Source organism: Zootermopsis nevadensis, unplaced genomic scaffold (assembly GCF_977971745.1).
Source record: "Zootermopsis nevadensis isolate Lab colony 2312 unplaced genomic scaffold, Znev_1.0 Znev_ptg000016l, whole genome shotgun sequence".
Classification (NCBI taxonomy): Eukaryota; Metazoa; Arthropoda; class Insecta; order Blattodea; family Termopsidae; genus Zootermopsis; species Zootermopsis nevadensis.
This window is the reverse complement of record NW_028259148.1, coordinates 11,802,176-11,829,401: the sequence shown is the minus strand read 5'-3', so window position 1 is coordinate 11,829,401 and position 27,226 is coordinate 11,802,176. Positions and strand designations below refer to the sequence as shown.

At 35.8% G+C, this 27,226-nt stretch overlaps 1 protein-coding gene across 9 annotated transcripts in view; it reads right to left on the bottom strand.

Annotated features, from left to right (window-relative positions):
* The window catches only part of ThrRS (threonine--tRNA ligase), a 32,675-nt gene extending 7,145 nt beyond the window's left edge, over window positions 1-25,530 (bottom strand). Inside the window, exons 1-14 of one of the 9 annotated variants that reach the window (XM_022075434.2) lie at window positions 25,220-25,342; window positions 19,968-20,343; window positions 15,834-15,914; window positions 14,615-14,769; window positions 11,826-11,941; window positions 10,660-10,793; window positions 8,620-8,733; window positions 7,327-7,470; window positions 6,073-6,219; window positions 5,551-5,745; window positions 3,440-3,510; window positions 1,402-1,564; window positions 589-726; window positions 325-503 (exon numbers count right to left, since the gene is read on the bottom strand). In XM_022075434.2, coding sequence (XP_021931126.1) covers window positions 325-503; window positions 589-726; window positions 1,402-1,564; window positions 3,440-3,510; window positions 5,551-5,745; window positions 6,073-6,219; window positions 7,327-7,470; window positions 8,620-8,733; window positions 10,660-10,793; window positions 11,826-11,941; window positions 14,615-14,769; window positions 15,834-15,914; window positions 19,968-20,267 — 1,937 coding nt within the window. In that variant the 5' untranslated portion in view covers window positions 20,268-20,343; window positions 25,220-25,342. Of the gene's footprint in view, window positions 1-324; window positions 504-588; window positions 727-1,401; window positions 1,565-3,439; window positions 3,511-5,550; window positions 5,746-6,072; window positions 6,220-7,326; window positions 7,471-8,619; window positions 8,734-10,659; window positions 10,794-11,825; window positions 11,942-14,614; window positions 14,770-15,833; window positions 15,915-19,967; window positions 20,344-20,439; window positions 20,553-25,016; window positions 25,068-25,111; window positions 25,349-25,506 lie in introns of those variants that run through there. The other 8 variants (XM_022075433.2, XM_022075432.2, XM_022075437.2 and 5 more) reach the window with 8 other exon arrangements.
* Between the last annotated feature and the right edge of the window lie 1,696 nt (window positions 25,531-27,226).

Sequence of the window (27,226 nt, the reverse complement as noted above, 5' to 3'; positions counted from 1 at the left end):
GAAAGTGCTCTGTTTGGTCTAAAGCGTAAAGTTTCGACAAACCAGTTGTCCATTAAAGACTTTTTTGGTAAAAAGAAGTAACTTTGAAAGAGAAACATTGTTTTTTTTTTAAAATTTTTAATGCTTTCCCGCATCTATCGTTTTCCCGCATTCATCGTTTTTATTTCCCACCCCCGCCGAAAACGATGCATCGAGGTTTCACTGTATATCATATAGTAAACTTACAAATTAAATGATTAACAAACAGAATACCGGTACTCCCAGAAAGTCATACACGGTACACATTGTTGATTAATGTAAAATTATTGTCTGGATTTAACATACCTCACATATCCCAGATTAAACCGAATGGGCAGCTGAAAATCCAGCTGAATTGTTGCACACTGGTGAGGTCTCTTAAGTGCATCCAATATTGTGATGTCAATTTTTGGCCCATAAAAAGCACCATCTCCAGGGTTTTCTTTCCATGGGTCTCCAAATTCATTCAAACTATCTTCAAGTTGCTATAAAAACATTTTTGTTAAAAATTACATTCAAGCCATCTATACACTTAAAATTGTTGCAGTGTTTCTGGATCAGTACATTTACCTTTTCAGCTTCATTCCACATGTTTACCTCACCCAGGAATTTCTCTGGTCTTGTAGACAACACCAACTGGAAGCTAAACCCAAACACAGAGTACACATGCTTCAAAAAGTTCAGAGCACCTAGCATCTCTTGTCGGATCTGAAAGGAAGAATAGTATTTTTTCATATTCACCAGCACACAAATTCAATTCAAAAATATACACTGCCAAATATGACTTACATACTAAATGTTCAAAAATTATAATTTATTCACTTTATCATAAATGTTTTAAATGCACAAATATTCAGAAGCTTTTTAAAACATCTTGACAATAGTTATCTTGATTACGTTGGTAGACATGTTGCCTGAACCCTCGAAGATGTCTGTAAGGCAGAGATGAAGCATTGGGTACAGTGAATAAACCAATATAACCTAAGTTTTCATTCCTTTGCCTTTCGATTCACAAGCAACATTACAGAAAAATTGTATACATTTCAAATACGCATACTGTATAAAGTTCACAAGGATAAACATTTTTCAACTCCCTTGCATGGTATTTGGTTTACTCAATCATGCCAGACACAGTAGCACTGGGACAGGTTTATCTACCAGTCCATTTTTCCCACCAATATCATTCCGATGATGATCCACATTTGCTCATGTATCTTCTGGGAGATGGGCAATGGGGCCCATTAGCAGCCACAGTTACACAGACACACAATCGCATCCCATCACAACAATATTAGTAAATAACAATGTCGCACACAAGTGGGTACACTTCCACAGAATCTTGTAGTCCTTGAAGGACTAATGTCCATGTATTAGTTTTATTACCTGCTCCACAGCACAAAAGATGTGCGCGTCGTCTTGCTGAAATCGACGAACCCTTGTCAGCCCAGTCAATGCTCCTGAGAGTTCATTACGGTGCAACACACCAAAATCTGCCAGGCGCAGTGGAAGCTCTCGCCAAGAGCGAATTCCCTGATCAAATATCAAACTAAAAACAAAATTAACCGAAATTGTTTCATAACCAAAGAAATAAAAATTTAACCCTAAGGAGCACTTTATGTAACACAACACACAAATATTAAATATATTTTGGTTCCTCTAAAATCTTAATGTTCATACAATCCACAACAGAAACAGTATTCTTAGAGATTTTAGCTTCTCACAGCAGTGAAAATGTCAACTGCAATCTTCTGGTTGTCACGTATAGTCTTGCAGGTTATCACCAGCATCTCAGAAGAACTTACCACAGTCTTCATCTGAAACACTGGTAACCACTTACAAGACTTCATGGTGTCAAAACCAAGAAAACCACAATACAGACTTCCTTCTGTCACTTTGATGTTCCACAAGGAGAGGCACTTAAGGTTCATATTTTGCAGCCCATCTCTACGACACTGTTTACCTGTACATTTAAGAACAATAAAAGACCTATGTGACTATAATTAAACATTTTAATTTACTGAATATGACACAACTCCATGTACGAAGTGTTTATTACATTAAAAGTATAACAATCCATTGGTATATAACCTGAAAATTCAACTCTGCTACTAACAAAGCCTATTGGAGCTGGGGTAGCTCAATCAGTATAGTGACTGGACGAACGGGATTCAATCCCCGACGGGTGCAGAGGATTTTTCCTTTAGCCTCTGCATCCAGACCAGTTCTGGGGACCACCGGCCTCCTATCCAATGGGTACCGGGGCCCAATCCCGAGGGTAAAGTGCAGCCAGGGCATGATGCTGATCACTCACCCCCATTTAGTGTTGAGGTTAAGAATGAGTCGGAGCTATACCTCCTCTACTCCCAAGTGCCTACAGCTTTGAGGCAAATCCCCATTTAACCTTCCTACTCAACCCAATATAACATTGATTTCACCATGTTACACTTTGATTCTTTTCTTATGAAGCTTGACCTTCACTTGGACATGAAGTCAATCAAAACAGCAAGGTGGGAACAGCCTTCCGTTGCAGCTTGGTAGCAGCGTGAGATGTTTGTACTGCCAGCAGCAATTCAGTGTTGTCACATACTACAAGTTAGTCATTGTATAACCTAAACCAGCTCACTCAGCTGTAAGCTATACTTGGCAACAATTGTTAAGTTTTGCTCTGTACTGAGCAACCCAACTAAAGCAGGTAAGAAGAACACAAATACTGTCAACCCACTTCTTCTCACTAGTTTTTACCTAACCTTCATGAGGAAAGGAATCTGCTACATTAATACAAGGTGTAAGACTTGAGGTTCTCACAGCGGTGAGTATGAAGATATCCGTCTTCTGGGTTATTGCGCTGTGTAGTCTGGTCGATGTTAACCAACGTTTCAGAGGTCATACTGCCTCCGTCATCAGGGCGGGGCAGGCTACACCTTTCACTTCCCGGCCTATAAATCCAGCTCCTCACACCCTATTGGCATATTCATCGCCCTGATGACGGAGGCAGTATGACCTCTGAAACGTTGGTTAACATCGACCAGACTACACAGCGCAATAACCCAGAAGACGGATATCCTAATACAAGGTGATTTGCAAAAATACGGAAATTCCTCATTAATTATCCAATCACCTCAACCCTCTTAGGTAAAAGAGTTTTGCAAGCACTTTATCTATAAACACTTATCAGTTATATTCTCACAGAGTGAGAGGCAACATTGCAGTTCAAGCAGTAAACATCGACTACGGTTTTCTGGGTTGATGCCATTTGTTATTATAGGAGGAACCACAGCCAAGCACCATCCGATCCCAGGAGACCACGATGGACACCTTTACTGTCAGGAGAACCTCAAATATCAAATGGTTAATGAGAGTTTCATAAAAGTAATTCAAATTAATTGTTTGACTAGTGTCAAGAACACCTGACTGCACTTACCAGTGACCTGGGCAGTTCATAGGTTTCAAAGCAAATGTTTCTTTCTCCACATCAAATAAGAACATGTTGTCCTGCAAGCAAAAACATTTTCATTTTTGGTATGCAAGTGTAATATCAAATTTCTGCAATGGCTGGATGCAGCAATGAAGAAACTGCTCATGTGACCAAAACAAAACACTGATATACATAAACTTGTTTTATTATTAAGAATTAAAATTATTTTGTCAAATAAATAATGTAATATAAACATTTTACAACAGTGATGGTTCTGCAGTTTTAAATCAACATAGGAAATAGTTGTTCAGTAGACAAAGAGATGATACAGTCACATACTTCCAGATGGTATGATCTTAATTTTGACATAACTGCCCTTCTTCTCTAAAATACTGTGATGTCGACGCCTCGACTATTGCTATGGGCATTATGTCAACCCTGATTTATTTCGTAATACACATACAGGCAATTATCCTTATATTCGCCAGCCCAGTCGCAGAATATTCCAGATCAAGGATCTAGCAGATTAGGTTACTGGAAGGTTCTGGTAAGGACGGGAATGCACTGTCTGGAACATTATGCGGCGGCCACACCTACAGTCTGTGTCCACTAGCCAGGATGGGGAATCAGGCGGCCCCTCCCCTCCAGTGCGAGCCTTCAGCTCTTACGGTGCCGCGTCACAGTACTTTATGTAAAAAATCACAAACTTACTAAAACAGAACTCATAGAGGCACAAAAGGCACACAAATATTTCACTTATACACTAAAGCTGCTTCTTAGAAGATGAGATGGCACAACAATGAACTTCTTTTCCTTCATACTACTGTTCCTCAAGAGATTTCAACATTAATTGAAGCTTTTTTTTTATTTCCAACAGAATGGGAAGGCCCTAAAGGGACCATATTGTTAGCAAAAGGCAGAATGTTCTATTTACACTCTAAAATTTATTAATTTGTTCTATTTTGTAAAAAACCTTCATTGAGTGTTGTACAAACATAAGTTTACAACAAAATGAAACACCAAATTCATGGACAAGTTATTTACCACTAGACCACAAAAGATTTCATCAGTGAAATTAAATAACAATAATAAACAGGAAAATATTTATGAAAACAGATGTATTTGAGAAGTCCTGCATCTAGAAACTTGTAAATCCACAGAGCACCACAATGTTTTCAAAATATTCTGAAAGCAAGTCGGATCAAATTTCGCTTGCCTTTACTGCTGTACTTGCACACAGCTCTGCTTTTAATGCTCATTTAGTAATGACAATATATCGATCAAGAATGAATCTAAGTCCAACATTGCTGGTACCAATCAAGCAAAGAAAGTTTTGCCTGAAGTGTAAGTAAGAAGTATGCCACAGGTGTCACATTTCCTTAGCACGATGAAACTTTGCCAGCGATTATTAGTAAGTAATGTAAGGTATGGCATACAGCATTACTGTTAATATTGAACAGTTACATGTAACTGATTTTACGCACTTCGACAGTTAAGTTTCTGGTCTCAATGTTCCAAGATGGAGGAAAGACAAAGATTAACAATGCAAGTTTTATCATAAATGCATTGTGTGGACCTAAACTGGGCCAATATGAAGGATTGGGAAAAGTTTATGTCTGAGTTGAATAACTGTATCTATGAATTTTATCTGAAGAAGTAATAAAACTATTTATCTTTAAAATGTTTGACAATGAGGCAGGAATGTCTTAGAAAAATAATACTGTATTTAGTTTCTTATATCTATTTCAAGACAGTTTATTGTGTCAATTACCTTTTACTAGTTGCATGTATACGTGAAATGGTTTGTTCTTAAAATAAATTGCACTTGAATTAATTACTTAATTTACACACTTTAAAAAACATTACAATCTGAAAGTTCATATTTTTATTTAACCATCAAATTTCCAAAATACTGATTATAGTTCTAGTAATGATCATACAAATTAACAGATAAAGTGTGTGAAAAAGTATGTGTATGCATTATACACTTTACAGATGGGAGTAGTAAAAAGATAAACATTCCTATTTTTGGAATAAACATTTGGCTAAAGAAACCAGAAGATCAACTATAAAAACGTTTACAAATTAAATCTTATAGCATGATCTCTAAAACTCACTGCATAATGTGCCCAATGTCCTGAAGTCTGCCATAATTTGGAATTGTAGATATTGGGTGAGACAACTTCTTGGAAACCCCGTTTCCGATATTCAGACTTAATGAAATCCACAAGGGCGTTGTACACATGTGCACCACGAGGTAAGAAGAAACACGATCCAGGACTCAATTCATGAAAGAAGAACAATTCTTGTTCCTGTAAAAAAAGCATGCTCAAAACACCAGTAATATTTATAAAATAGTTCTGAAAAACAAGTGACTACAGAGTCAAATTCATCCACGACAAAGTCAACAGTTACAGGCAGCTGCCATGCTGAACAGCAGTGAAGTAACACGAATAAAAAAAATCTATGATTTAATACTCAATACAACCCATATTATACACTTTCACGAACTCCATACTTCATTAACAAAGCATATTTTTGGATTTTAGAAACTTGTATCATGAAAGACTTTTACTACAATTTGTAAAACTACCAAAGTTTAGAACTCATTGTTTCAAATCAAGAACACATCTACTAACCCTGCCAATTTTCCGATGGTCCCGCTTTGCAGCCTCCTCCTGGAATTTCTCCCATTCCTTTAATTGCTTGTTATCTGGAAATGATATCCCATAAACTCGCTGGAGAGACTCAGCATCACTCTTACCTTCCCAATATGTAGCAGAATTCTGTAATAAAAATTGCCTATTACAACTCAAGTATTCTTATACCATAAGGTACTGAAGATTAAAAATTCAGAATACAAATTAAAGTGTAGTAAATCCAATTATAAGGGATGTTCAAACTTGACACAGGCCAATAACAAGTATGTACATGTACAGGGAGAGTACCCTGAGAAAAATGTTCAATATGAAATAGGCAAGAAATGTTACCGACATGCTATGATCAAAGTTCTGGGTTAAATTTGATCATTGTACATAACTACTCACCAATAGCATGGCGGACAGTCTTTCCTGAACAGTAAACAGTTAAACAGCACACTAAGAAATAGTTTATTATGGAACATGAAAGTTCATAACCATCACAGAAGTTTCCCCTGCAAACTATCTTGGGCAAGTTTAATCCAGTTCTAACATTCCACTCCTTCATTACTTTGGTTATAACAAAGAATATGACCAATTCTGAGACAATGCAATATTTTAAAAGTAAAATACTTTTTAAATTGTGTATTGTAGCATCCACACGCAAGGCTCCATCAGTCTGCCCCAACAAAACTGGCAGTGCTGCTGCAATTTGCTTAAAGAATATGTGTTTCATACACTAAAAAACACACAGAAAACTCTATCCTTTGTAAATCGGTATGAAAGTTAAACTTCATTACTGGCAAATCGATTCCAAAGGGTTTTGACAATGGTATATTGAAATCTGGATTACTGGGTTCTTGGTCTAGTCACTGAGGTTAGATCTTTCTAATGGACCCAACAGAATAGGTGCTCCTCTTCCCTAGATCTGAGGACAAGTACAGAGCTGGTTCTCTAAATGTTTTGTATTTATTTTAATATCAGATGATGGACAAGTCCAAAAACTCAGTAACCCAGATACATAACGGGTAACAAAAAATATGAGATATGATCAGATTTCAAATATGGACAGATAGTAAATAAATATGCAAGATAACGTTAAGAAATTATATCATATAAATAAAAGAGAATGAATTTTAAAAAAAATGAGGGAGAAAAATGGAATGAAAGAGTTTGAGGGGAATACAATGACACTGAACTGAAACACCTCGTACAGCTAAAGTAGCATGGAAGCTGGGGACATAAATTGCTCACCTTGGTAATTTTAAAGGACTTAACTCTCCCAGTGTGCCGCACATGTGGCCCTCTGCAGAGATCAATAAGTGGCCCACACCGATATACAGTTGTTGTCGGAGTGTTCACTTTCTCATTGAGTATGCGTACTTTGAATTGATTGTACTGAAAACATGCACAGAAAATAAGAGCAATAATTTTTTTCTTTTCACCCAAAATTAAATCAATCTTCTACTCATATAATAGCCAGTGTCATCACTGCAAAAGTGCACTATTTGCATGATGAGGAAAATATTAAAATTATGTTCTGATGGTGGTGACTTTGGTAGCAAGAAATGCAAAAGAGGCTATGGTGGGGTCCAGCAGAACCTGCATTTGGAAGGGGACTTTGAGTCTAAGAGACAAGCAGGCACTGTTGTGTTGGTGCATTTCGCAGGAATCTGGCTTCAGTAATTGTGAAATGTTTTAACATTTAATTTAATTTAATTTAAAATGAAATATTATAAATCTTGTAGTTTCAAAGTAATTTGCAAAAATAATGTTGCAATAAATCGTATTACAGTTCAACACAAAAAAGTTTTTGTTATTGCCAACTTTGACAGGCCATACACTATTGTTAGTTTAAAAGAAAGTATATTACAAATCAGTAGAGGTGCTACAGTATGCTGCAAGAACTACATTAATCACAAAGTTGTGTAGTACATCAAGCAGGACTTTATTCAGCAAGGAAATATCTGATGTCAAAAGAGGAATTAGATTTTTAAGGAAATAACATGTAAATTCAAATATATGATAGTGTTTCCAAAACTCTTTTGTATGAAGAAACTGTTTGGCCTCCAAAAATGACAACTACAAACCAAAACTGAAAGACACGGTAATCATTTGCTGAGCACTTCTGATTACATGTAATTATTTAATCACATTATATGATTAACACTTTTAGAACATGATTTCAAGTTAGAGAGTTTGTTGACTCAGCCACAAAAGTTATACATGACCACCAACACACCAAATACCAAATAAAATTGAAAACCTTCGAAGTATAATTAAATCCAAAGTAACCTAACTTTAGGTAGTGGAATTTCCTTTGCACCAGAAATAATGGTTATAGTGCATGGCAGCTGCAAGAACCTCCCTTGTGATAAGGTGAAGTTCACATAAAGATAAGAGGCACCATCCTCACAGCCTCTGCTTACAAATCATGGAGCCCAGTTTTTCAAAGACACAACAAATATTTGGTCTAAATACGCTAACTTCATCCATCACCTATTACATTTAATTTACATAAAGGAAATTTCTAGCTTTATAATTTACCTTGAACATCTCTAGCAAATCCTCCTTTCTCAGTTCAAGACGTTCAAAATTTTGCTTCTCTTTAACAATGAGCTTCATTATATTTTCCACAACTGGGAAGTCTAAGTTAGATACCTAAAAACAGCAAAAATACACAAACAATGACAAGTCAATAAAACAACTTATGTTTATATTATATAAAAGTGTGTGCACATGCACACACACACAAATCAATTCTAACATGTTTATCATCATGATCATCAAAAGTTTCCTTCAGAATTCAGACCTGTTTCCAAATTAGAGCAGATAGATATCAATTCTACTTACTGATAGTAGCTACAGAATATCAGACACTGAATAAGGGAAAGGAGTTCATGGTAAAAATATACAAGTATTTATAAAAAATTTCTAAGGACTGGCTGTAATGAAATATTCGACTCTTAAGATGGCTGTCTTCTGGGATGTTTCACTGTGTAGTCTGGCAGAAGTTTACCAACGTTACACAAGACGGCCATCTTCAGACTCACCACCATGAAACCTCAAATCCTACTATTCAATTCTTGCAAAAAATAAATAAATACTTCCAAGCAGCAGCATCTTCGAGAAACCAATGATCAGTCATGTTAATCACCAGTGATTACTGTGTTCACAAGAGCCTGTCACCAGAGCCTACCATACACCAGATAAATTCAATCCATATATCAAATTTATTTAAAACCTACTTTTAATATTATCCTCCCACCTATGATTAGGTCTCCCAAATGGTTTCCTCCCATCAGCTTTTCCAATAAATTTTGTATGCATTTATTACCTCTCCTATGCATGCTACACAACCAGTCAATTTCATCCTCCTTGATAAATTTAAAGTTTGTATATTTACAATTTATAATGTTAGACTGGAAATGAGAACACCAAAGATTCTAAACAAAATGGCAAAATATATTCCTACACTAAATATATTCCTAAGCTCTTTGATTTGCTCTTGTTCTTCAGAAATATTTAAACTTTCCTACAAAATTGAAGAATTTGTCATCATCTTTATTAAAACACATTTATGATTTTAAACTGCATTCTGTTGACAAGACAAAAACTTGGTTTTCAAATGCACAAAAATGAGTGAGTACGAAATAACAATTAATTTCTTGGTCAGACTTTCCAGGTTACAAAATTAAAACACTGCCAGAATACATCATGGCACCGACTACCTGTCAGGACTGGGTTACGTCTCTATATATATTGTGTACCTGGAACTGGTGAACAACTGTTGCTTTCTGTAGAATCGTGAGAGTTTGCTTTCTGCATACTGTGCACATTACAGCATTGTGTTTTCAAATCCCACTCAGGAGATATATTTGTATATGCTGTGTTGCCCTGTGTAAGGAGAGGTCTTGCAATGGTACAGTTTCTATGCAAACAATCCTACCAAATGCCTTATAGATTCATTGTTTCAGAATTAATTCTGAATTGACACAGGTCAGAAGATAGTTATGTTTGGGAATCACTGTACTTCAGAACCTGCCCCCACTTAAAAATTATAAGAAAATCCATGCTGCACAGACATAATCTCATGCCAAAAAATCAAACATATTGTGACAAGAGCCTTGGCAGAACCCCCTTACAGTGACATCAATATGCAGTGTTCTCCAAGCTTCAGAATTGCATCACCAGAAAGCGTTGGTCCGCAGCTTACAGAACATGGCAGACTGTTCTAGAAGCAACTCCAGTCCTCTATGCCATGCTGGAACAGTTGTGGGTCATAAAAGCATGGAGTCGTGTGGTGCCGAGGGCCCAGTGTTTAAATGATAAGTGATGCAGCAAGGCGCAAGAAGTAAGTGGAGAGCTGAGTGACAGAACCTGAGCACAGAACTTTTCTATCCACATAATCAGGATTGTGATTTGCATAGTATCAGGTATTAAACCATGGAATTAATAAAATGTACTCATAAAAGGGTGTAATAAAGCCATCTCATATAAAGAACCCACTGTGTAATAACTGATTACATCACAACATTAAACACAGTCCTTGGAATCAAGAGGCTGAAGGTATCAAGATAACCTTACTTGTTTATCATCTATGAACATATCATAGTAAAATCCATTCTCTATCGGGGGTCCATAGCACAAGCAGCCTCCATACACTCTCTCCATAGCTTCACCCAGTATATGCGCTGTTGAATGCCAGAATACTTGCTGCCCTGATAGAAATAAAACTTACCATCAGTAACGAGAAGTTAGAATATTTACTTGAATTTATAAAACATTTGAACTGAAAGCACAAATACATAATGTGCCCTTTTAATGTACTCAACTACAAAATCTGTTTTGAAATACAAAAATTTCATTATTGTTATATATATATAAAAAAGTACCCTACTTTTCTGCTAACCTTCAAATCTTAAAATAAATTTCTGCACACACAGCCATATTACTAAAAACAGACACTGTAATTACACTTTCTCAAAAACTACTACTTGAATGACACTCTACCACAGCAAGGACAAATCTTCCTCCTTTTTGCATAATTTGAATCTCAAATTTAAAATGTTGCTTAACATGTTCGATTCACATGTGAAAAACAGAGGTAAGTGGCAAATAAGATGTCAGACTATCAAGAAAGACCCAACTTGCACCTACATTTAACAATATTATAATGCAATGTGTTAACATTCTGTACACAGCATCACAGAATTTTAATTATTATTTTTATAAACTTCCATAGTTGGTTTTATAACTTCCTTTAGCTGCTCTAGAGGTGTCATGTTGGTTTCACTGTATTTCAAGGCAGTGTCTGACTTTCTAACATCACCGGCAAATTTCTTTTAATTATATGGTTCAGGAATATAAATATGGTATAATGGAAGGCTGTAACATGTTAAAATTCAAGACGCATAAACTTTTTATTATATACTGGGAAATACCAATATGGTGGTTCTATTATCTGACCGTTCATTTTCTGTTACCACTCTAAAACCATTGCAATATAGCAACAATTTTTCCTCAGAAATAATGACAGATTTTATCTTGATTTTTGAAAATATTTCTTCAGACAACAGATAAATACAATGCTCATCAGCAGTGTAAACATTAGATTAATTTCTTCTCATTTACTTCCAATCTGAAGGACTTGTGGTTTTTGGTCTCACATAAGAACACACTCAAAGCACAAGGTAGTAACAAAAATACCCTTACAACAAATGTTTATATATCTAAATTTCATTGACACTTACCTTCATTATCATCAAATTTCAGTAACTGAAGTTCAGAATCCTTTTCTAAAGGTCTGCCTAAATCCCATAGTTCTCCATTTACTTTGGCGACCACTGAATTATCTGCCAGTCCCTGGCTGCAACACAACAGCTTTTAATGACTGGTGTAACTCATGATATTCTGATTCTCAGACTTTGGCCACCTTCAGTGTGTGTAAGTGTAGTCAATTGCCGCTAAAATTATTCACACAACAGTACAACTGTATCTAACATTGCATAAAGTACTCATTATGGTGTGTGGATATGGTTTGATGAACCGCTGAACAGCATGTTTATCTGTATGAACTGTATGTGAAATGTGGTTATGCTAGAAAGTGTCTGAGGAAATTTGGTCATAAATTTCCTGGGATCACAGTTCCAAGCACAACAGACATTCAAAAACTTATTAAGAAGATCAGGTTTACCTGGCCACTTCTGCACAAGAAACCTAAAAAATACTGTGCGTATAAAAAAGAAAAGATAAAACGGGCTACATTAGAACACACCAGAAATCAATGAGATGCCTAGCACAAGAAACCAGGATCTCAAAATCGTCAGCAGCCAAAACAATGAAACTGCTTAAACTTAGCCACACAAGGAGACTTGTAGCTCATACTTTATAACCATGTGACTTGGGTAGCAGGATTATTTCTGAACTTAAGTTCCCCTTCATGACATAAAATTCAGCATGTGGTGTATAATAAATTCTAAACAAATTAATGGGCCCATATTCAGCACATAAACAATTAATTCTGACACCTATGTGAGACTGATATTGATGGGATTTTTTGTGCAGCTCAAAGAAGAGGAACAATCACATGCACAGTTTCAGCAGGATTCAGGAAGTGCCTACATCACACACATTTCTCGGATGGCTTTGGAAGGGGTTTGGTGATTGAAAATTGTGGTTTAAGGCCAACATGTTTAAATGTTATCCCAGATATAGAGGGTGTGTGTATAGGAATAGCATTTTCTGCATCTCTTGAGAAAAAGTTATGTTGATTTTTTATTTTTATGGAGCAATAATACTTGACTCATATAAGGAAAATCATGTGCCACATAATGGTCTTTTTAATGACAGGTATTACATGTTACAATTAAAATATTCGAACAGAAAAAGGGCTGGTAAATAAAAGTCAGCAACAGAAGAAGCTTTATACCGCATTGTACACCCTGTTACACCGATCACTACCTATTTTTATTATTTATTACTATTTATTTTGACTGCAAATGGGTTTTTACCCGGTGGCAGTGGTCCTACAATAAGACACAACAGAACAATGAGACACAACAAAACAATAAGACACAACAAAAACAATAAGACACAACAAAACAATGAGCCAGAACAAAACAATAAGACACAACAGAACAATGAGACACAACAAAACAATGAGCCAGAACAAAACAATAAGACACAACAAAACAATGAGACACAACAAAACAACACACCATACTCAAAATAAAACAACTAATAATATTACAAAACCATATAACCTAAAGTACATAACTTAAAAATTAATACCAACTAGACATAAGACAGTAACAGTAATGAATTACATACGTCATGAACTGTTGCACTCACATTTCATCAGGACCTTCTCTACACTTCACTACACTTATGAAACTTTTCCATCCTCACCCCAATTTACCCCCCTTCACTGCACCCACCCATGTATTCCCTTCACTTCACCTCATTTATCACTTTTCTAACCTTCTTCCTAAAAGCACTTGGTTTACATGAGAGAGTCCCTAAAACATGAGCAGGTAGCTGGTTCCAGAGTTGGATGGTCCTATTTACAAAGGAATATTTCCCGATATCTGTTCTTTGCTTTCTGCTCCTAATTTTCTGAATATGATCGACCCTGCTCAGATAGTATGGCCTTTGCAATCTGTCACCTATAGTCTTCCATGCCCGTTCTCCCGTGTACGCTTTGAAGAGAGCACATATTATCTTTCTACGCTGTGCCAGGGTTTCCCAGTTTGAGTCGCTCCTATGATATGCAAATTTACATGCTTTCTTTTGCACCCGTTCTAACGCATTTATCTGCCCCTCCCTGTATGAATCCCAGCACACCGCCCCATATTCCAGAATCGGACGCACAAGTGATGTGTAGGCTAGACTTTTAGTGCTACTATTCCGCTTTTTGAGAACACGCATTGTAAAATAAAGTGCCTTCCAGGCTTTCTTAACCGTATAATTTACTTGATCAGCCCAGCTTAAATCGCTGCTTAAGAGTATTTACAACTGATCACTTCCAGAATTATTTGGTCCCATAACAAAATAACACTAGGCAAATCAAAGCTTCTCCACCGCAGGAGCTGACCTGTATACAATGATATACTCCCATGAACAGGGTTTTCATCCCATTGCCTCCTAATTTGTCTTGTGCAACCCAATTTTTTTTTGTAATATGTGACATTTTGTATCATGACAATAGTTAAATGATATAAAACAACACATACTGTTGGTGTCAGTCCTTCGCAGAGTAACCACAGCTGTGAGCAACTGTTAAGAACAACAAATCACAAAGTAGGAAGCATATTGCTGATGAACACTTGGAGGGATGCATGCAAATTACAGAAATAGACACTAAACCTGATAGTGAAGAATTAATTATTAGTCAAGGAACTTCAAAGCTGGCAGTTTTAACTGCCTCCAAAAAAATGTAAATTTCAATTCTGGCAGTAAATGTGTTGAGAGGAACAAAATTTGATCGGGATATATGAGCGCACACAGAAAAGTATTTTAAAATATTCAATCTTTGCCATACCTGATTCCTCTAGCAACCTCATAAGGAGTTGTGCGCCATGACTGTCCTTCAGTCACTTTTCCATCTGGCAATGTAATCTTTATAGGAACTGATGTTTTAGCTGCCAGTTCTGTTTCATACTGCAACTTTAACTTATCCCATAAATTAATCCTCTCCTGAAGGCATAAGAAAAATAGATATGACATTTATGGTTACATTTAAAAAGAAGACTTGGGGGAAAAAAAGCACTGATATACTTCCATGATTCATTGTGTCACAATGCCTGCAGAAGTGGGAATCTGGACAATGGAAAACTCACCATAAGAATGTATCTACCCAAGCAGCCAACTTTTACCCAAACACAATATTCCCCAAGTAATATTCATTCTGAGCTCATCAAATATGGACCTTTGTGACTTTCCTTTCAATTAAAATGCATTCAAAGGTGATGCACAGTCAACTTAACATAATACAATAGAGCAGCTATTAAAAGCTACAAAAAGTGGACCTGACAGATCTCTTTAGCACTTGCAGAAACAGCGTAACACTTTTACATACTGAAAGCACCTACTCTGAAGTGGATAATCTCCCATCCCTGTAATATCATAAAATTAGTTTTCATAAATTCAGTCTCAATACCTTCATTCAGGTCTCACGCGGAAAGTGATCATCTGAGTTTTGAGATTCTCGCAGCAGCGAGTATGAAGATAACTGTCTTATGGGTTGTTGTACCATGCAGTCTGGTAAAAGTTTACTGGCATTTCAGAGGTGCTTGCTGCCTCTATCTTTAATGAAATTACTCACTACCCTCCTGACAGATGCAGGACGTTCCTCCAAAATGTTGAAATACTATAGTGTAACAACAAGGAAGACCAACATCAACATTCACACTGCTGCAAAGAACTCAAATCCTACAGATCTCATATGTTAACACAGCAATGAGCAACAATTCAATCAACTGTAAATTAAAAAGGGGAAGGATGTGAAGCAAGCATGTGCGGTTCCTTTTAAGGCACAGCCCCAGTATTTGTTTGTAGAAACTGAAGAAAATCATAAAAGTTTTAAGTAAGGAAAATTGGACTGAGAATTGCAATTGGCATCTTCTAAATATAAGTCAGATTTAATAACCAGCTCATATATACCATTTGACCCAATACCAAAGTGTGTAATGCCAATAATATAGCACAAAAATAATTATCATACTGTGTGTTAACATCCCACTATAATTTAATATGCATACCTCAATGTATGTTGGCCAAGGATTGAGCTCTGAAATACCAGTTTTATCACCCGGCCCCTTTTTATCCTTCATTTTTGCCACCTGAAATAAACAACAGCAAATTGTACAATAAATTCTGATTATCAGAAAACAAGAGTGGCACTGAAAAACTTACACAAATTTTAAACTTATGACTATAAATGAAATTGATAAAAATACGTACACCTAGCCAATTTAAAGGATATATTCATGGGATATATGTACAACACAATACAGAATGCACTTTATAGGTTCTCAAATATTTATTTAAATATATATCTGCAGAAACCAGAATACATTTAAAAACATACTGTCTACACATACCGCATTTGCATACGACATGCACTTTTATATGGGATGAGTAAGATGATGCAGAGCTGAGCCGATTATATCTGCCGCCCGGGTGCAAGCACATTCTGCCACCCCTATGTATAAGTACTAAATTTTTATATTTTTAGATTACCAAGTTTAATTAATTTTAGAAGGCCTTGAAAAACCAGGAGTTTGCGACTACCTTCACCAACTTAGATTTGTTACTAAATATTACAGATAGTTAATTATAAATATTCCATATGCTGACATTTTAAATCGTCATTATGAGTTAATTGTTCACATATCTTTTACAAAGTATCCTTATCATTGTAATTTACAAAATTTTAATATGATATATATTATCTAAATTTTCATAACTTAAGGAAAAAGTTTCTACTGGGAATCATGTTACATAATAATAATTGGAATTTTAAGGGAAAGGACGTAATAAAAAAAATCTTTTAATTTGATAAATTTACTTTGTGAGATTTCATAATTAAAAACTCATTCATAATATCTAAAGCAAGTTCATCAGAAATGTAATTCTCTATGCTGATAAAAGCCAGACTGTTTAACCTGTCTTGGCTCATCAATGAAAGCAAATGGCTCTTTATCAATTTGGGTTTCGAGAATGATCATTCTCCAGCAGCAACCATTATCAGAAGTGTCAATAAAATGCGCAAAGCTATACAAACATTTGGAAAAACTCCTATCAAATCTCTAGTGAATATATATTCTAAAACCTGAAAAGGGGTCATTCTTGGTTCCAGAAAATCTTTGATTCCAATTTCTCAAATAAATCTACTGCACAAATATCCCTTTCTCCTCTAGCACTATCCGTTAGTTTTTCCTGCAAATTTTTGCAAACTTTAATTTTATATCATAATCTTTTCTAGATAAGATATCACACAGAAAAGTGAAATTGGCATTGTGCATTTTTAACTGTTCAAATGCAGTGCTTCAAAATTCTGTTCCCCCATAGCAAGTAGCCGCCACTCTAATGTTGCTGCCACTAATATGCTGCCGCCTGGGCGCAATAAACCCGCTGGACCCATAGGGTGGCATGGCTCTGAGATGATGAACAGGATGTTATTAACTGTCTCTCCATATATTCAACCCCTCAAACCACTTAATGAATTTCAATTATGTATGGTATGCAGGATTTACACTGTATGTTGTAAGTCATATTTCATTTGGTTCAGATTAGTTCTTTAAGACCTCCCTTTTTATGAAGAGCTATAAATAAAGATTTTCTGGTATGTAAGTCATACCAAACCTTACAATGTTGTAAAAGTTACAGACCTTAAATCAGACCCATTTTATATCATGCATAAGAACTTTTGAGAAATTAAGTAAAATTAAAATTCCAGTCAGCACTGTGCCATTGTCTCCATCCATCAGTTACTAACGGGAAAAAAAACCCTCTTCTACCACTATCACAAATGTCCAGTCTGTGAAATACCCTATGGTACTGAAATATATAACAGCATCTCTGGAATATTCTACTGCAATATCTCACTTCTGCACAAACACATGCCTCCATCAGGAGAGGGAAATGCTTTATCACCGCATTACACCATTCTAACTTGTCCCTCAACACTCCTGAAAACAATGCAATCACCCATTTACTCCTTTTAAAGTTCACATGGCTTAACAATATTAATAAATTATTGCCTTCCTTCACAGTAGTGGCCCACTAAATTAATTCATTTTGGGCACAAGTCAATATTGTATCAGCTTTCATGGTATCTATGAATGAACATTTCCATGAATCTTATATCGGTGTTGTTGATATCTTTGAACATGGCTCATTTTGTACAATCATAAGAGAGAAAGTATATTACTTGCTTGTTTCATAAATTTAGAAACAAATTTATTTAGACTGCTCTATTCTTGATCTCATAACAATCCCACACAGTAGTATCAGACCTGATATGAGCAGTGGTTACTTTAAATCATGAGTCTAGCAGGACAACTTTTCCGTCTTTCCAGCATAAAGGAACTCCATGTGAAGGAAGGGAACTGTGAGGTATAATGGTAAGAAAATGAGTCTTTGTAGCCATGCATATTACAGATGACAGCCTTCTGGAATACTGTACCGTGAATCAGGCTTGGCAGCAACAGACCTCTAAATCTTGGTCAACTTCTACGAGGCTGCACAAAGTTAATAATATGCAGACAGCAATTGCTTTTTTCATTTTCCGACTAGTTACAAAAGATACTACCTTAGCTTCAACCCTCACAATTTGGTGGCACTTGATTTAAATTGCAGCTACCAGGTATTCTAAAGCTAGAGATCCTTGTGTGCGTGTGTTCTGCATGCGCACACACACACAGATTGAACAACAAAGCCAAGTGGCTAGCCTTCCTGCTGCGTATTCAGGAAGTTCCAGGTTCAAATCTCAGCCCAAAGATTTTCATGGTTTTCTGCAGTCCCTCCAGGCAATTCCAAGACAGCACCTTAAGTAAGGTAATGGTCACTTCCTTTAGCATCATTCAAAATTAATTGTTCACTAATTATCCCATCATTTGCTATACTACGTAATCTGAGGTACTGACAGTGCTGTCAAAACAACAAAAATAAAAATAATAAATACATGTATATACATAGTGTTAATTAATTAGTTGTTTTGTTAACTACTGCCAATGACTAAAATTTACAGCATGGCTGCAAGACACTATGAATGTTGATACACCCGCAAACAAATATGTAATTCTTTGAAGATTTCCGTCTTCTGGGTTGTTGCGCTGTGTAGTCTGGTCGATGTTAACCAACGTTTCAGAGGTCATACTGCCTCCGTCATCAGGGCGATGAATACTACAAGAAAACGTTGGTTAACATCGACCCGACTACACAGCGCAACAACCCAGAAGACGGAAATCTTCATACTCACCGCTGTGAGAACCTCAAATCTTACATGTAATTCTTTCATCACATATTCCTAAAATGTAAGGGAAAATCTCTCTTGCCCTTGCTACTGCTAAAGTCTCCTACTTATCGCCCTGATAATGGAGGCAGCAAGGACCTCCAGACTTCAATGCATAACAACCAAGAAGACAGCCATCTTCTGACTCACTGCCATGAAAACCTCAAATCATACTCTCTTACTGTGCCAACATCACCAGAGAACTTGAAAAACAAACCATAACTACAAGCTACATTTAAGTGTACAGGCTGACACAATGTATTCCTCTACAGCAAAACAAAGCTAGCTTTATTCAAAAGCTTCAAGTCATGGCCATGCATTATTAATCTCAGCATTAGAAGAGAACAAGCGGGCAGCTTTACAGATAAAATAATCATGCACTGTCACAGATTCCACTGCAGCTACAGAGTTATGAGCAAACAAAGAAATTATTAAATCTGCTACAACCAGCCATAAATGAGCAGATGAAGCAATGATAAACTCCAATACACTAAGCTAGAAATGACAAGGTGAAAGGACGATGCAATGATGATAAAGCACACTGCCAACAGTGAGAAATAAGCAGACACAATGATGATGACAGCAAATTGGAAAGAGTGGGAAGTTACTTGTTGTGAATTTATTTAATAAAATACAATCTAAAGAAAGAAATATGTGCAACAAATAACAGGTGTACTTGGTCTGACAGACTGCCATGTACAAGTCTTTGTACATTCTTATAGGATCTAAATGGTTTAGCAGATTTTCTTTTATATTAACAAACTTCATGCAGGCAGGACCTTTTCTGAGAGGCTAGAAATCCCCTTGTCTTTATGGAACCCATGATTCATTACTGTGTTCTGACCTGAATATAACTGTCATCTGGTTAAATTCTCACCTTTGATGGAACAATTCTGTTATTCGCCATCAGGGGCACCAAACTTTCTTTGATATTTCTATTTATATCCTGTATGGTATTAATTTGTAAAGGAAAATTCTTCCGCTCCATTCCAAAACTTGCTATATGTCGATACCAACGACACACATGAGGAAAGATGTTTGATGGGCAACTGTCAAGTGTTTCAAATAAATATGTATCAGTCTGGCTTGGTCTAAACCCGTTCACATAGCTTTGATCTGACAAGAAATTGTTGAGGTCTTCAAGGCCTTCTGGTGTCTGAAGATTACCACTGAACATTTTACAGTGATTCTCAGATGTAGAAACAATAACATTAATAATATTCACTTGAATGCATTTTGACTAAAAGTTCAATCTGGAACAAGAATGCAATTACAGTACAGTTTCCTCAACATACATTATTCCAATATTTACCATTTCCTAACTTTTGAACAGCACAAATTCTGCTCACCTCTGTTTCATGAGAGACTTCCTTTGATTTGCCCAATTTAAAAGTATTTTTACACACACACATGCCACTTTGGCACAGCTCTGATATGTAATTTGGAGATTGGTGATCTATAGACAAACTATTCAAACACTGATTGATGTCCAGTCTGTAGTCAGTAATTATACTGAGTTAGCTCAGCTTTCACATACATATATACATATTTTATTTTTTCAGATATTATAGTGAAGAACAGTACATTTTTTAACACCCTTACCATCCAAATATTTAATCTAATACATAAGAGAACTGTCAGCTCATTAAGTTTGAATTCCATGCTACTGTATAAAATTCAAAATTTTTCTTAAAATCCATCTAGTAACTTTCTAATAATCACATAACGATCTACATTACTGTCTGATGAAGACGTGTTCCAAGAAGTGGAGTTTAAAACTGCAGCATATAATACCGAAAATGAACTAGCTTACAACTGAGAGAACAAAACTAAACTATGGTAACTACAGTATGTAAAGTCAAACCTCCACCTAAGCACAAAGTCATTCCAGTAGGTATCAGTCTTATGAAGCACAACAATCAGGTCAACAATATAGCCTCCATACCCAACAGAAAGGCACTTCACTAAGAAAGTCACTCCAAGACAGAAGAAGCTAAAGGCACTGGAAAGATAATGCAAACTAGCTGAGAAAAGTACAATATCACCCTCTGCATTGAAATACTTTAAGAATTTTATAAAAACATCCACTAAATTTGGTACTGTGTAATGCATTCCCCTAAAATATAATACTTAAATTATATTTCAAAGTGCACCAGATGTGGCCCACTGTTTGAAGCAAGAAAATAAAACAAGAAAACTGTTGAGAGCTGAATGTGCACATGCCACTGCTCAACAGCAGGGCGTTAAATTCACTTTGAGTGTAATGCTGAAATTGACTCCCACTCTTGCAAATTTTATCACTGCCATTTGTACCTGAAAATGGCTGTATTCTGGGTTATTGAGCCATGTAGTCTGGTAGACGTTTACCAACGTTTCAGAGGTCCTTGCTGCCTCCATCATCAGGGCAGCAAGGGTTTCTGAAACGTCGATACACATCTGCCAGACTACATGGCGCAACGACCCAGAAGACAGCCATCTTCAGACTCACAACCGTGAAAACCTCAAATCCATTTGTACCTCCTATACATCTTCCATTGCCTGCTTCTAGTCTTGCAGTATCTATCACTAGCTGCACAGTGCCTACAGCTCATGTTTGTGAACTAACTAACTAATCCAATTGCCTTTGGCTGTCTGCGACTGCTTATTCAATATATTCACAACTAACCTCATAAATGGAGGCTATTCCTCAATCCACAACCTAAGGATGTGCCATGCCGTAGTGACAGGGACCCACCAAATATGGAATATTTGTGAACAGTCAAATAAATAGTACAGTTTAATTTTTAATTTTAAGCAGACCATAAACCAGCGGGCCAACAGAGTTTAAGTACATCTCAAATCAATCTAAAATAGAGAAAGAACTTTTTTTTTCAAATTTCTGGATAAAGAATCAATAGCAGAAAAAAACTGAGACATATAACTGGCTGATAATTACAAACAATGGTTTATGATGATGTTCTTTAAACAACAGCATAGGTAAATTTGTGCCAATAATGACCCAAGGACTAAAATTAGTGACTGGGTGGAAGGTTCTGGCCAGGAATATGGTAATAAAAAAAACTTTATGTCAAATAACAATAAAGACGTATGAAACAACATATTATGTATGTAGCACAATCACAGTGCAAACTCAAATTGTCCATTGCTAGATTTATTGGTGTCAACTGCTCAAGTAGCAAGTTAATTAGAAATAGGACATATTCTACAAGTGCACATGCCACCCTTTATTCTGCACATAAAATGCAGAAGATGCTTGTCAAGATCAGGTATTTCTGAAAAAAGACCAATATTTTGGAGAGTAACTGATAAGAGAATCAACTTAAACATTTAATATTTGTGCAAATATTTTAGTTCAGGGATATCAGAAATTCATGTTTGGTGTTAACTGCATTATTCTAAAAGACCACAAACCAATTAAAACCACTACAAACCCTAAAACCATTTAAAATTGCTACAAAAACATTAATCATGTCAGTCTCGTAGACTATGCAAAGCAGGGGCTGGGACAGAGCCAACAGGATGGAAATTATACAGCTTATACAGCCCCATACAAAAGAAGCCACCAGTGGGCTTGCTAAAACCAGCCCACTACCATTTTGTTTACGCAAGCATGGCAGCTACATGTAAGTTAATGGTAATAATTTTGGATTATCTGTGCTTGCTTGTTATCTATGTTTCCTTTTACGTCCATGATCAACAATATAGAACATATCACATTAAAACTGATATACCAGTGTTTCAGTTGTCTAAATAAACCTGTGCACTGTAATTTGTCAAATTATGCAATGAAACACCAGTACCAAGTGGAAAGTCTTCTTCAGATTTGATACCATGAGAGCTTAAAATCTAAACCAGTATTAACACACAACCCATATTAACTTGTTAGCAATCCTAAACTCTGCTAATTTAAGAAAACAGTAAGATTTTCTAAGAGGAAGAATTGGTACATTAAAATCAAAGCTACTCGGACCATTTAAAATGTCAAAACTGAATGATATGTACAGTTATAACTATACCACATATAAGCTTAATCCTAGCATATTCCATCTATTTTTATAATACACTGTTACAATGAAGTCTCTTTGGGCATTCAGCTGTGTGAGAATGGAGCTGTAATTTGATATTTTGGAGACTGTTCCTACCTTCATCACCACATGCCTCATTGCCCAAGAACACTTCACTGCATTCAGTCACCATAAAAGTTTCAAATCTTACACAGTCAGAGAATTGAAAAAGAATATAGTTAAAACAAAGTAATGATTAAAAAATGTAATAAGATGTAGGATATTTCTTTTACAATATAATGAAGATTTATCACACAAAATACTGAAAGATTTCACTCATGTCATTAAAGAGGTCAAATGTATGCATTATAATGAACAGAGATTAAAGTCTGATAATATTCACTGGAAAATTGTAGAAGGCACAACCGGTAAACATTCCACAGTAGAAGAAAACCCATCAATAAAGATAAACAATAATATAAAACTCCTAAACTTACTCAGTACTTATTTCTTCATGATTCAGAAACAATGAATGACAGTCCTAGATGCCCAACAAAGAAAAAGGAAATAGAGGATGTGACAGAAGCAATCCCTACAACCTTCCCAAACATATATTCCTACAACAGCAAATTAAACAAATATAATTTATTCTCTTATGTGTGATCCTCAAAGTTACCTCTCTGATCAATCACTTATCAATGGAGCTTGTCCAAAATGATCTCAATATTCAAGTTAAAAAGGGGTAAAAACGTTGAATCTCCAACTACAAGCCATTGTCATCATTGATATCATTCTAAATAATTTTTGAGAGTTTTATACAAGACAGTAACTAATTTCTTAAACTCTAACAGCCTGAATCTAGAAAAAGTCTCTGAAAAGATAAAGTCCTGTACAATTTCAAAACGAAATCTTATGTGCCCTTAATAATAAAATCCACATCAGTGGAACATTTTGTGGCCTTGCTCTACAGAATTTGATTGTGACTCATGTCACATTACCATCAAAACTATTTTTTTTAAGGAATTCAAGGTAAAGCTGAACAACGGTTGAAATCATACCTTAATGTCAGAAAAAAGAATAGAAATTAAATTTCCAATTCAAATTGGAGCACTGTAAAACATGGCAATCCTCATGGTTCAATACTGTCCTCTGCTTCTCCTCTTATACATAAATGGTCTACCCTGAATCATTAATTCTCAATCCAAGCCTGAACAATTCAATGATGATACCAGTACTATTGTTTATCAAGCTGAAAGTGACAACTTTCAAAATTCCATTAAAGATGTCTTTACTAGTCTGAACAAATGATTTAAAGGCATCGACATACACTAAATTTTGACAAAACAAACTTATGACAAAATTATACCTCTTATTTTGATTTCATCACATTGTGTCATACGGAAAATTCAACAGACAGCAAAAGAGTGAAATCTTACTTTCATTACTGTCATTCAGTATAGACAGCAAGGACTTTCAAATTCTAACATACACAGTATGTAACACAAGGCATAAACTTGACCTCCATATGTTGAATGCTAACCTTAGCAGCTGTCAGAAATTTGTTCACTATACAAGAATCAAATTATTCAATACTCTTCCATATAAGGCTAAAACTTAAAATTATAAAATAAAATGCAGAATAATTTACTTCAATAGAAAAAACTTATATCCTGCATTTGTGTAAACTGCTGTAACAATTATATATTCATTTTTGAACTGACAGTGTTGGTGGAAGATCTAAGAAATGTAAATAAATTGAACTCGAATAAAAATGATCAAAAATGTTTCTCTGAGCCAAAGTGTATGACGCAATATACACAAACATGCTAATTTCTGCTGCATTACACAGAAGTTCAAATTTAATTTAAACGTCCGTCGATCTAAAAAGCACAACTGCTTGTTGTAAAAAGAAAGAAGCGTACAAAACACTTAAAATAATACTTATTCAGGACAACCATGTGTTTACTATTAACTCATTGCATGCAACGTGTCGAGAACCAGGATCTGGCCTACCAACCGAGGCATAGGTCCTGTATAGACCGGACCCCAGTATTCTGGAATACTTAATCACAGAAACTTCAAACATACTGCGATGAATTACAAATTACATGAAGAACTTCCATGCCTTTTCGTTACTTAAGTTGATTTCCTTGATACCATCAATCACGTTTACTTCCATTGCAATTAAAAAGTACTACACTTCACACCACCCACAGCGACTACAGATTCATAAAAATACCGGAGGATTTTCACAGATAAAAAAAATCAATCGTACAAAGTCACAGAGTATAAAACCTACAAGATTCATGGACGTTAGACAGTGCCATAGACAACATTTTAATGCTTTTGTCTTCCTCATTGGAGGAAAACAGGGATAGTTTAAATATATGCTAGACACAAAAAACTCAGTACATCAATCATAAGAAATGCTATGTTACGGGCGATGACAGCAGGGCATCCAAGAGAGCAATCTTCGAGATGGGTTACCATAACCTCATCACAGCGATTGAGGCAACTAGAATACCTCCACGGGAGTGTCACTGGTTTTTCTCGTAATTTGTTCCCTTGTGTAGTCCCAGTCCTGCTTCCATTTTGCTAGGATGCGCTAATAGAGTGCAGTGTTAAAGTCCTAGCTGACGCCGACACTATAAACTACCCCGAATTGTGGCATCTCTGGCAGCGCCATCTACCGCCTCGGTGCCATTAATATGTATACATGGGTTCAAGCCAATGTTATTTTAAAATCCCGTTTGGAGATTGAGTGGGAGATAGAAACGTCTACAAGAATACACAGCACAATAAATACTTACATCAGAAAACTGTAAATGATGTATCGGGAGGGAGAACATGCATTCACCATACCCTTGTACATGAAAGTGTAGTTATTTGAACGAAGTACAATCGTGTAGCAAACATAATGTAGTTACGTACAACAGGTGGAAACATGTTATAAGCTGATAATTCAGGTTAATTTTATATCGTGAGTTTCTAGTCTACTGTAAGGAATAAAATGTTTTCTGATTCGTGGATTGCTTATAAGTACCCGGCACAGTTTCAGAAATGCTTTGCTTGTAGGCCCATATCAAGCCACAGGAAAACAGAACTTTCATTCTTCAGTTTTCCCAGGAATCTGGTGCAGCATGCCTATTGTTTTTTCTGTTATTCACAACGAAAGTAATGTTGCATAATAATTATGTATGAAATTCAATTCCTGTGATGATTGTAGTAATTTAGTCCCAGTTTCCCAACATTAATCAGCCAAAACAAGAGAGCACTAATGAAATATTGTGTACAACATATAAATCCAGCTTACCTTTTTTAGACTGCAGGTCCTACACATATTTTGGTTTTGCTATCATATTTATATATTGAAAATCTATAATCCGAAAATGTAATGAAATTTAGCTTTGTCCATGTTAAATTTCTTGAACATAATATCTGTAATAAAAAACATTTTTCATAAGTCCACAGTTGACTCCAGATAACTCTGACCTTCATTGACTGTTAGAGATACTCATATGGGAGGAAGACAACTAAGTGAATGCACATAGAAAGTGAGAGTTCTGTAATTCCTTGTGCTGTTGGATATGTTTTTATATTTAGGCTGTAGAAGCGGCATGTGCAGTGTTCATGTTTTATAGTTCCTTTGATTCACAAAATATAGTGTAGTGTAAGAGTCGGTATTTGAATATGCCACTGTGTTGAAATTGAGTGGAAAACATTTATTCACTTATATTATACATGTTGCCCTTTTAATCTACCCTTCTACTTTTATTGTGATGTAGATCATGCTCAGAGTTATTTTTAATACTGTGTACTGAACCGGAGTTGTCAAAAATGCTTATAAATAACAAGATTTTCAACCTGTGGTATAGTTTACTCAAAAAATGGTCCAGTACATTTCAATAAGGGACTTTTGTATTGATTGATTTAGGTGAAAAATTTGTACTTTTTAAATGAACTGCAAACAAACATTCTCAAGTTCAGAAACATAAATTTTTAAAAGTGGAGGAATTTCCTCTGCAGTACCAGGCACCAGATTTGTAAAGGTTGATATTTAAGGTCCTCCCAGTGGCAAGTATAAAAATGGCTGTCTTCCAGGATTTGCACTATGTAGTCTGGTAGAAAGTAG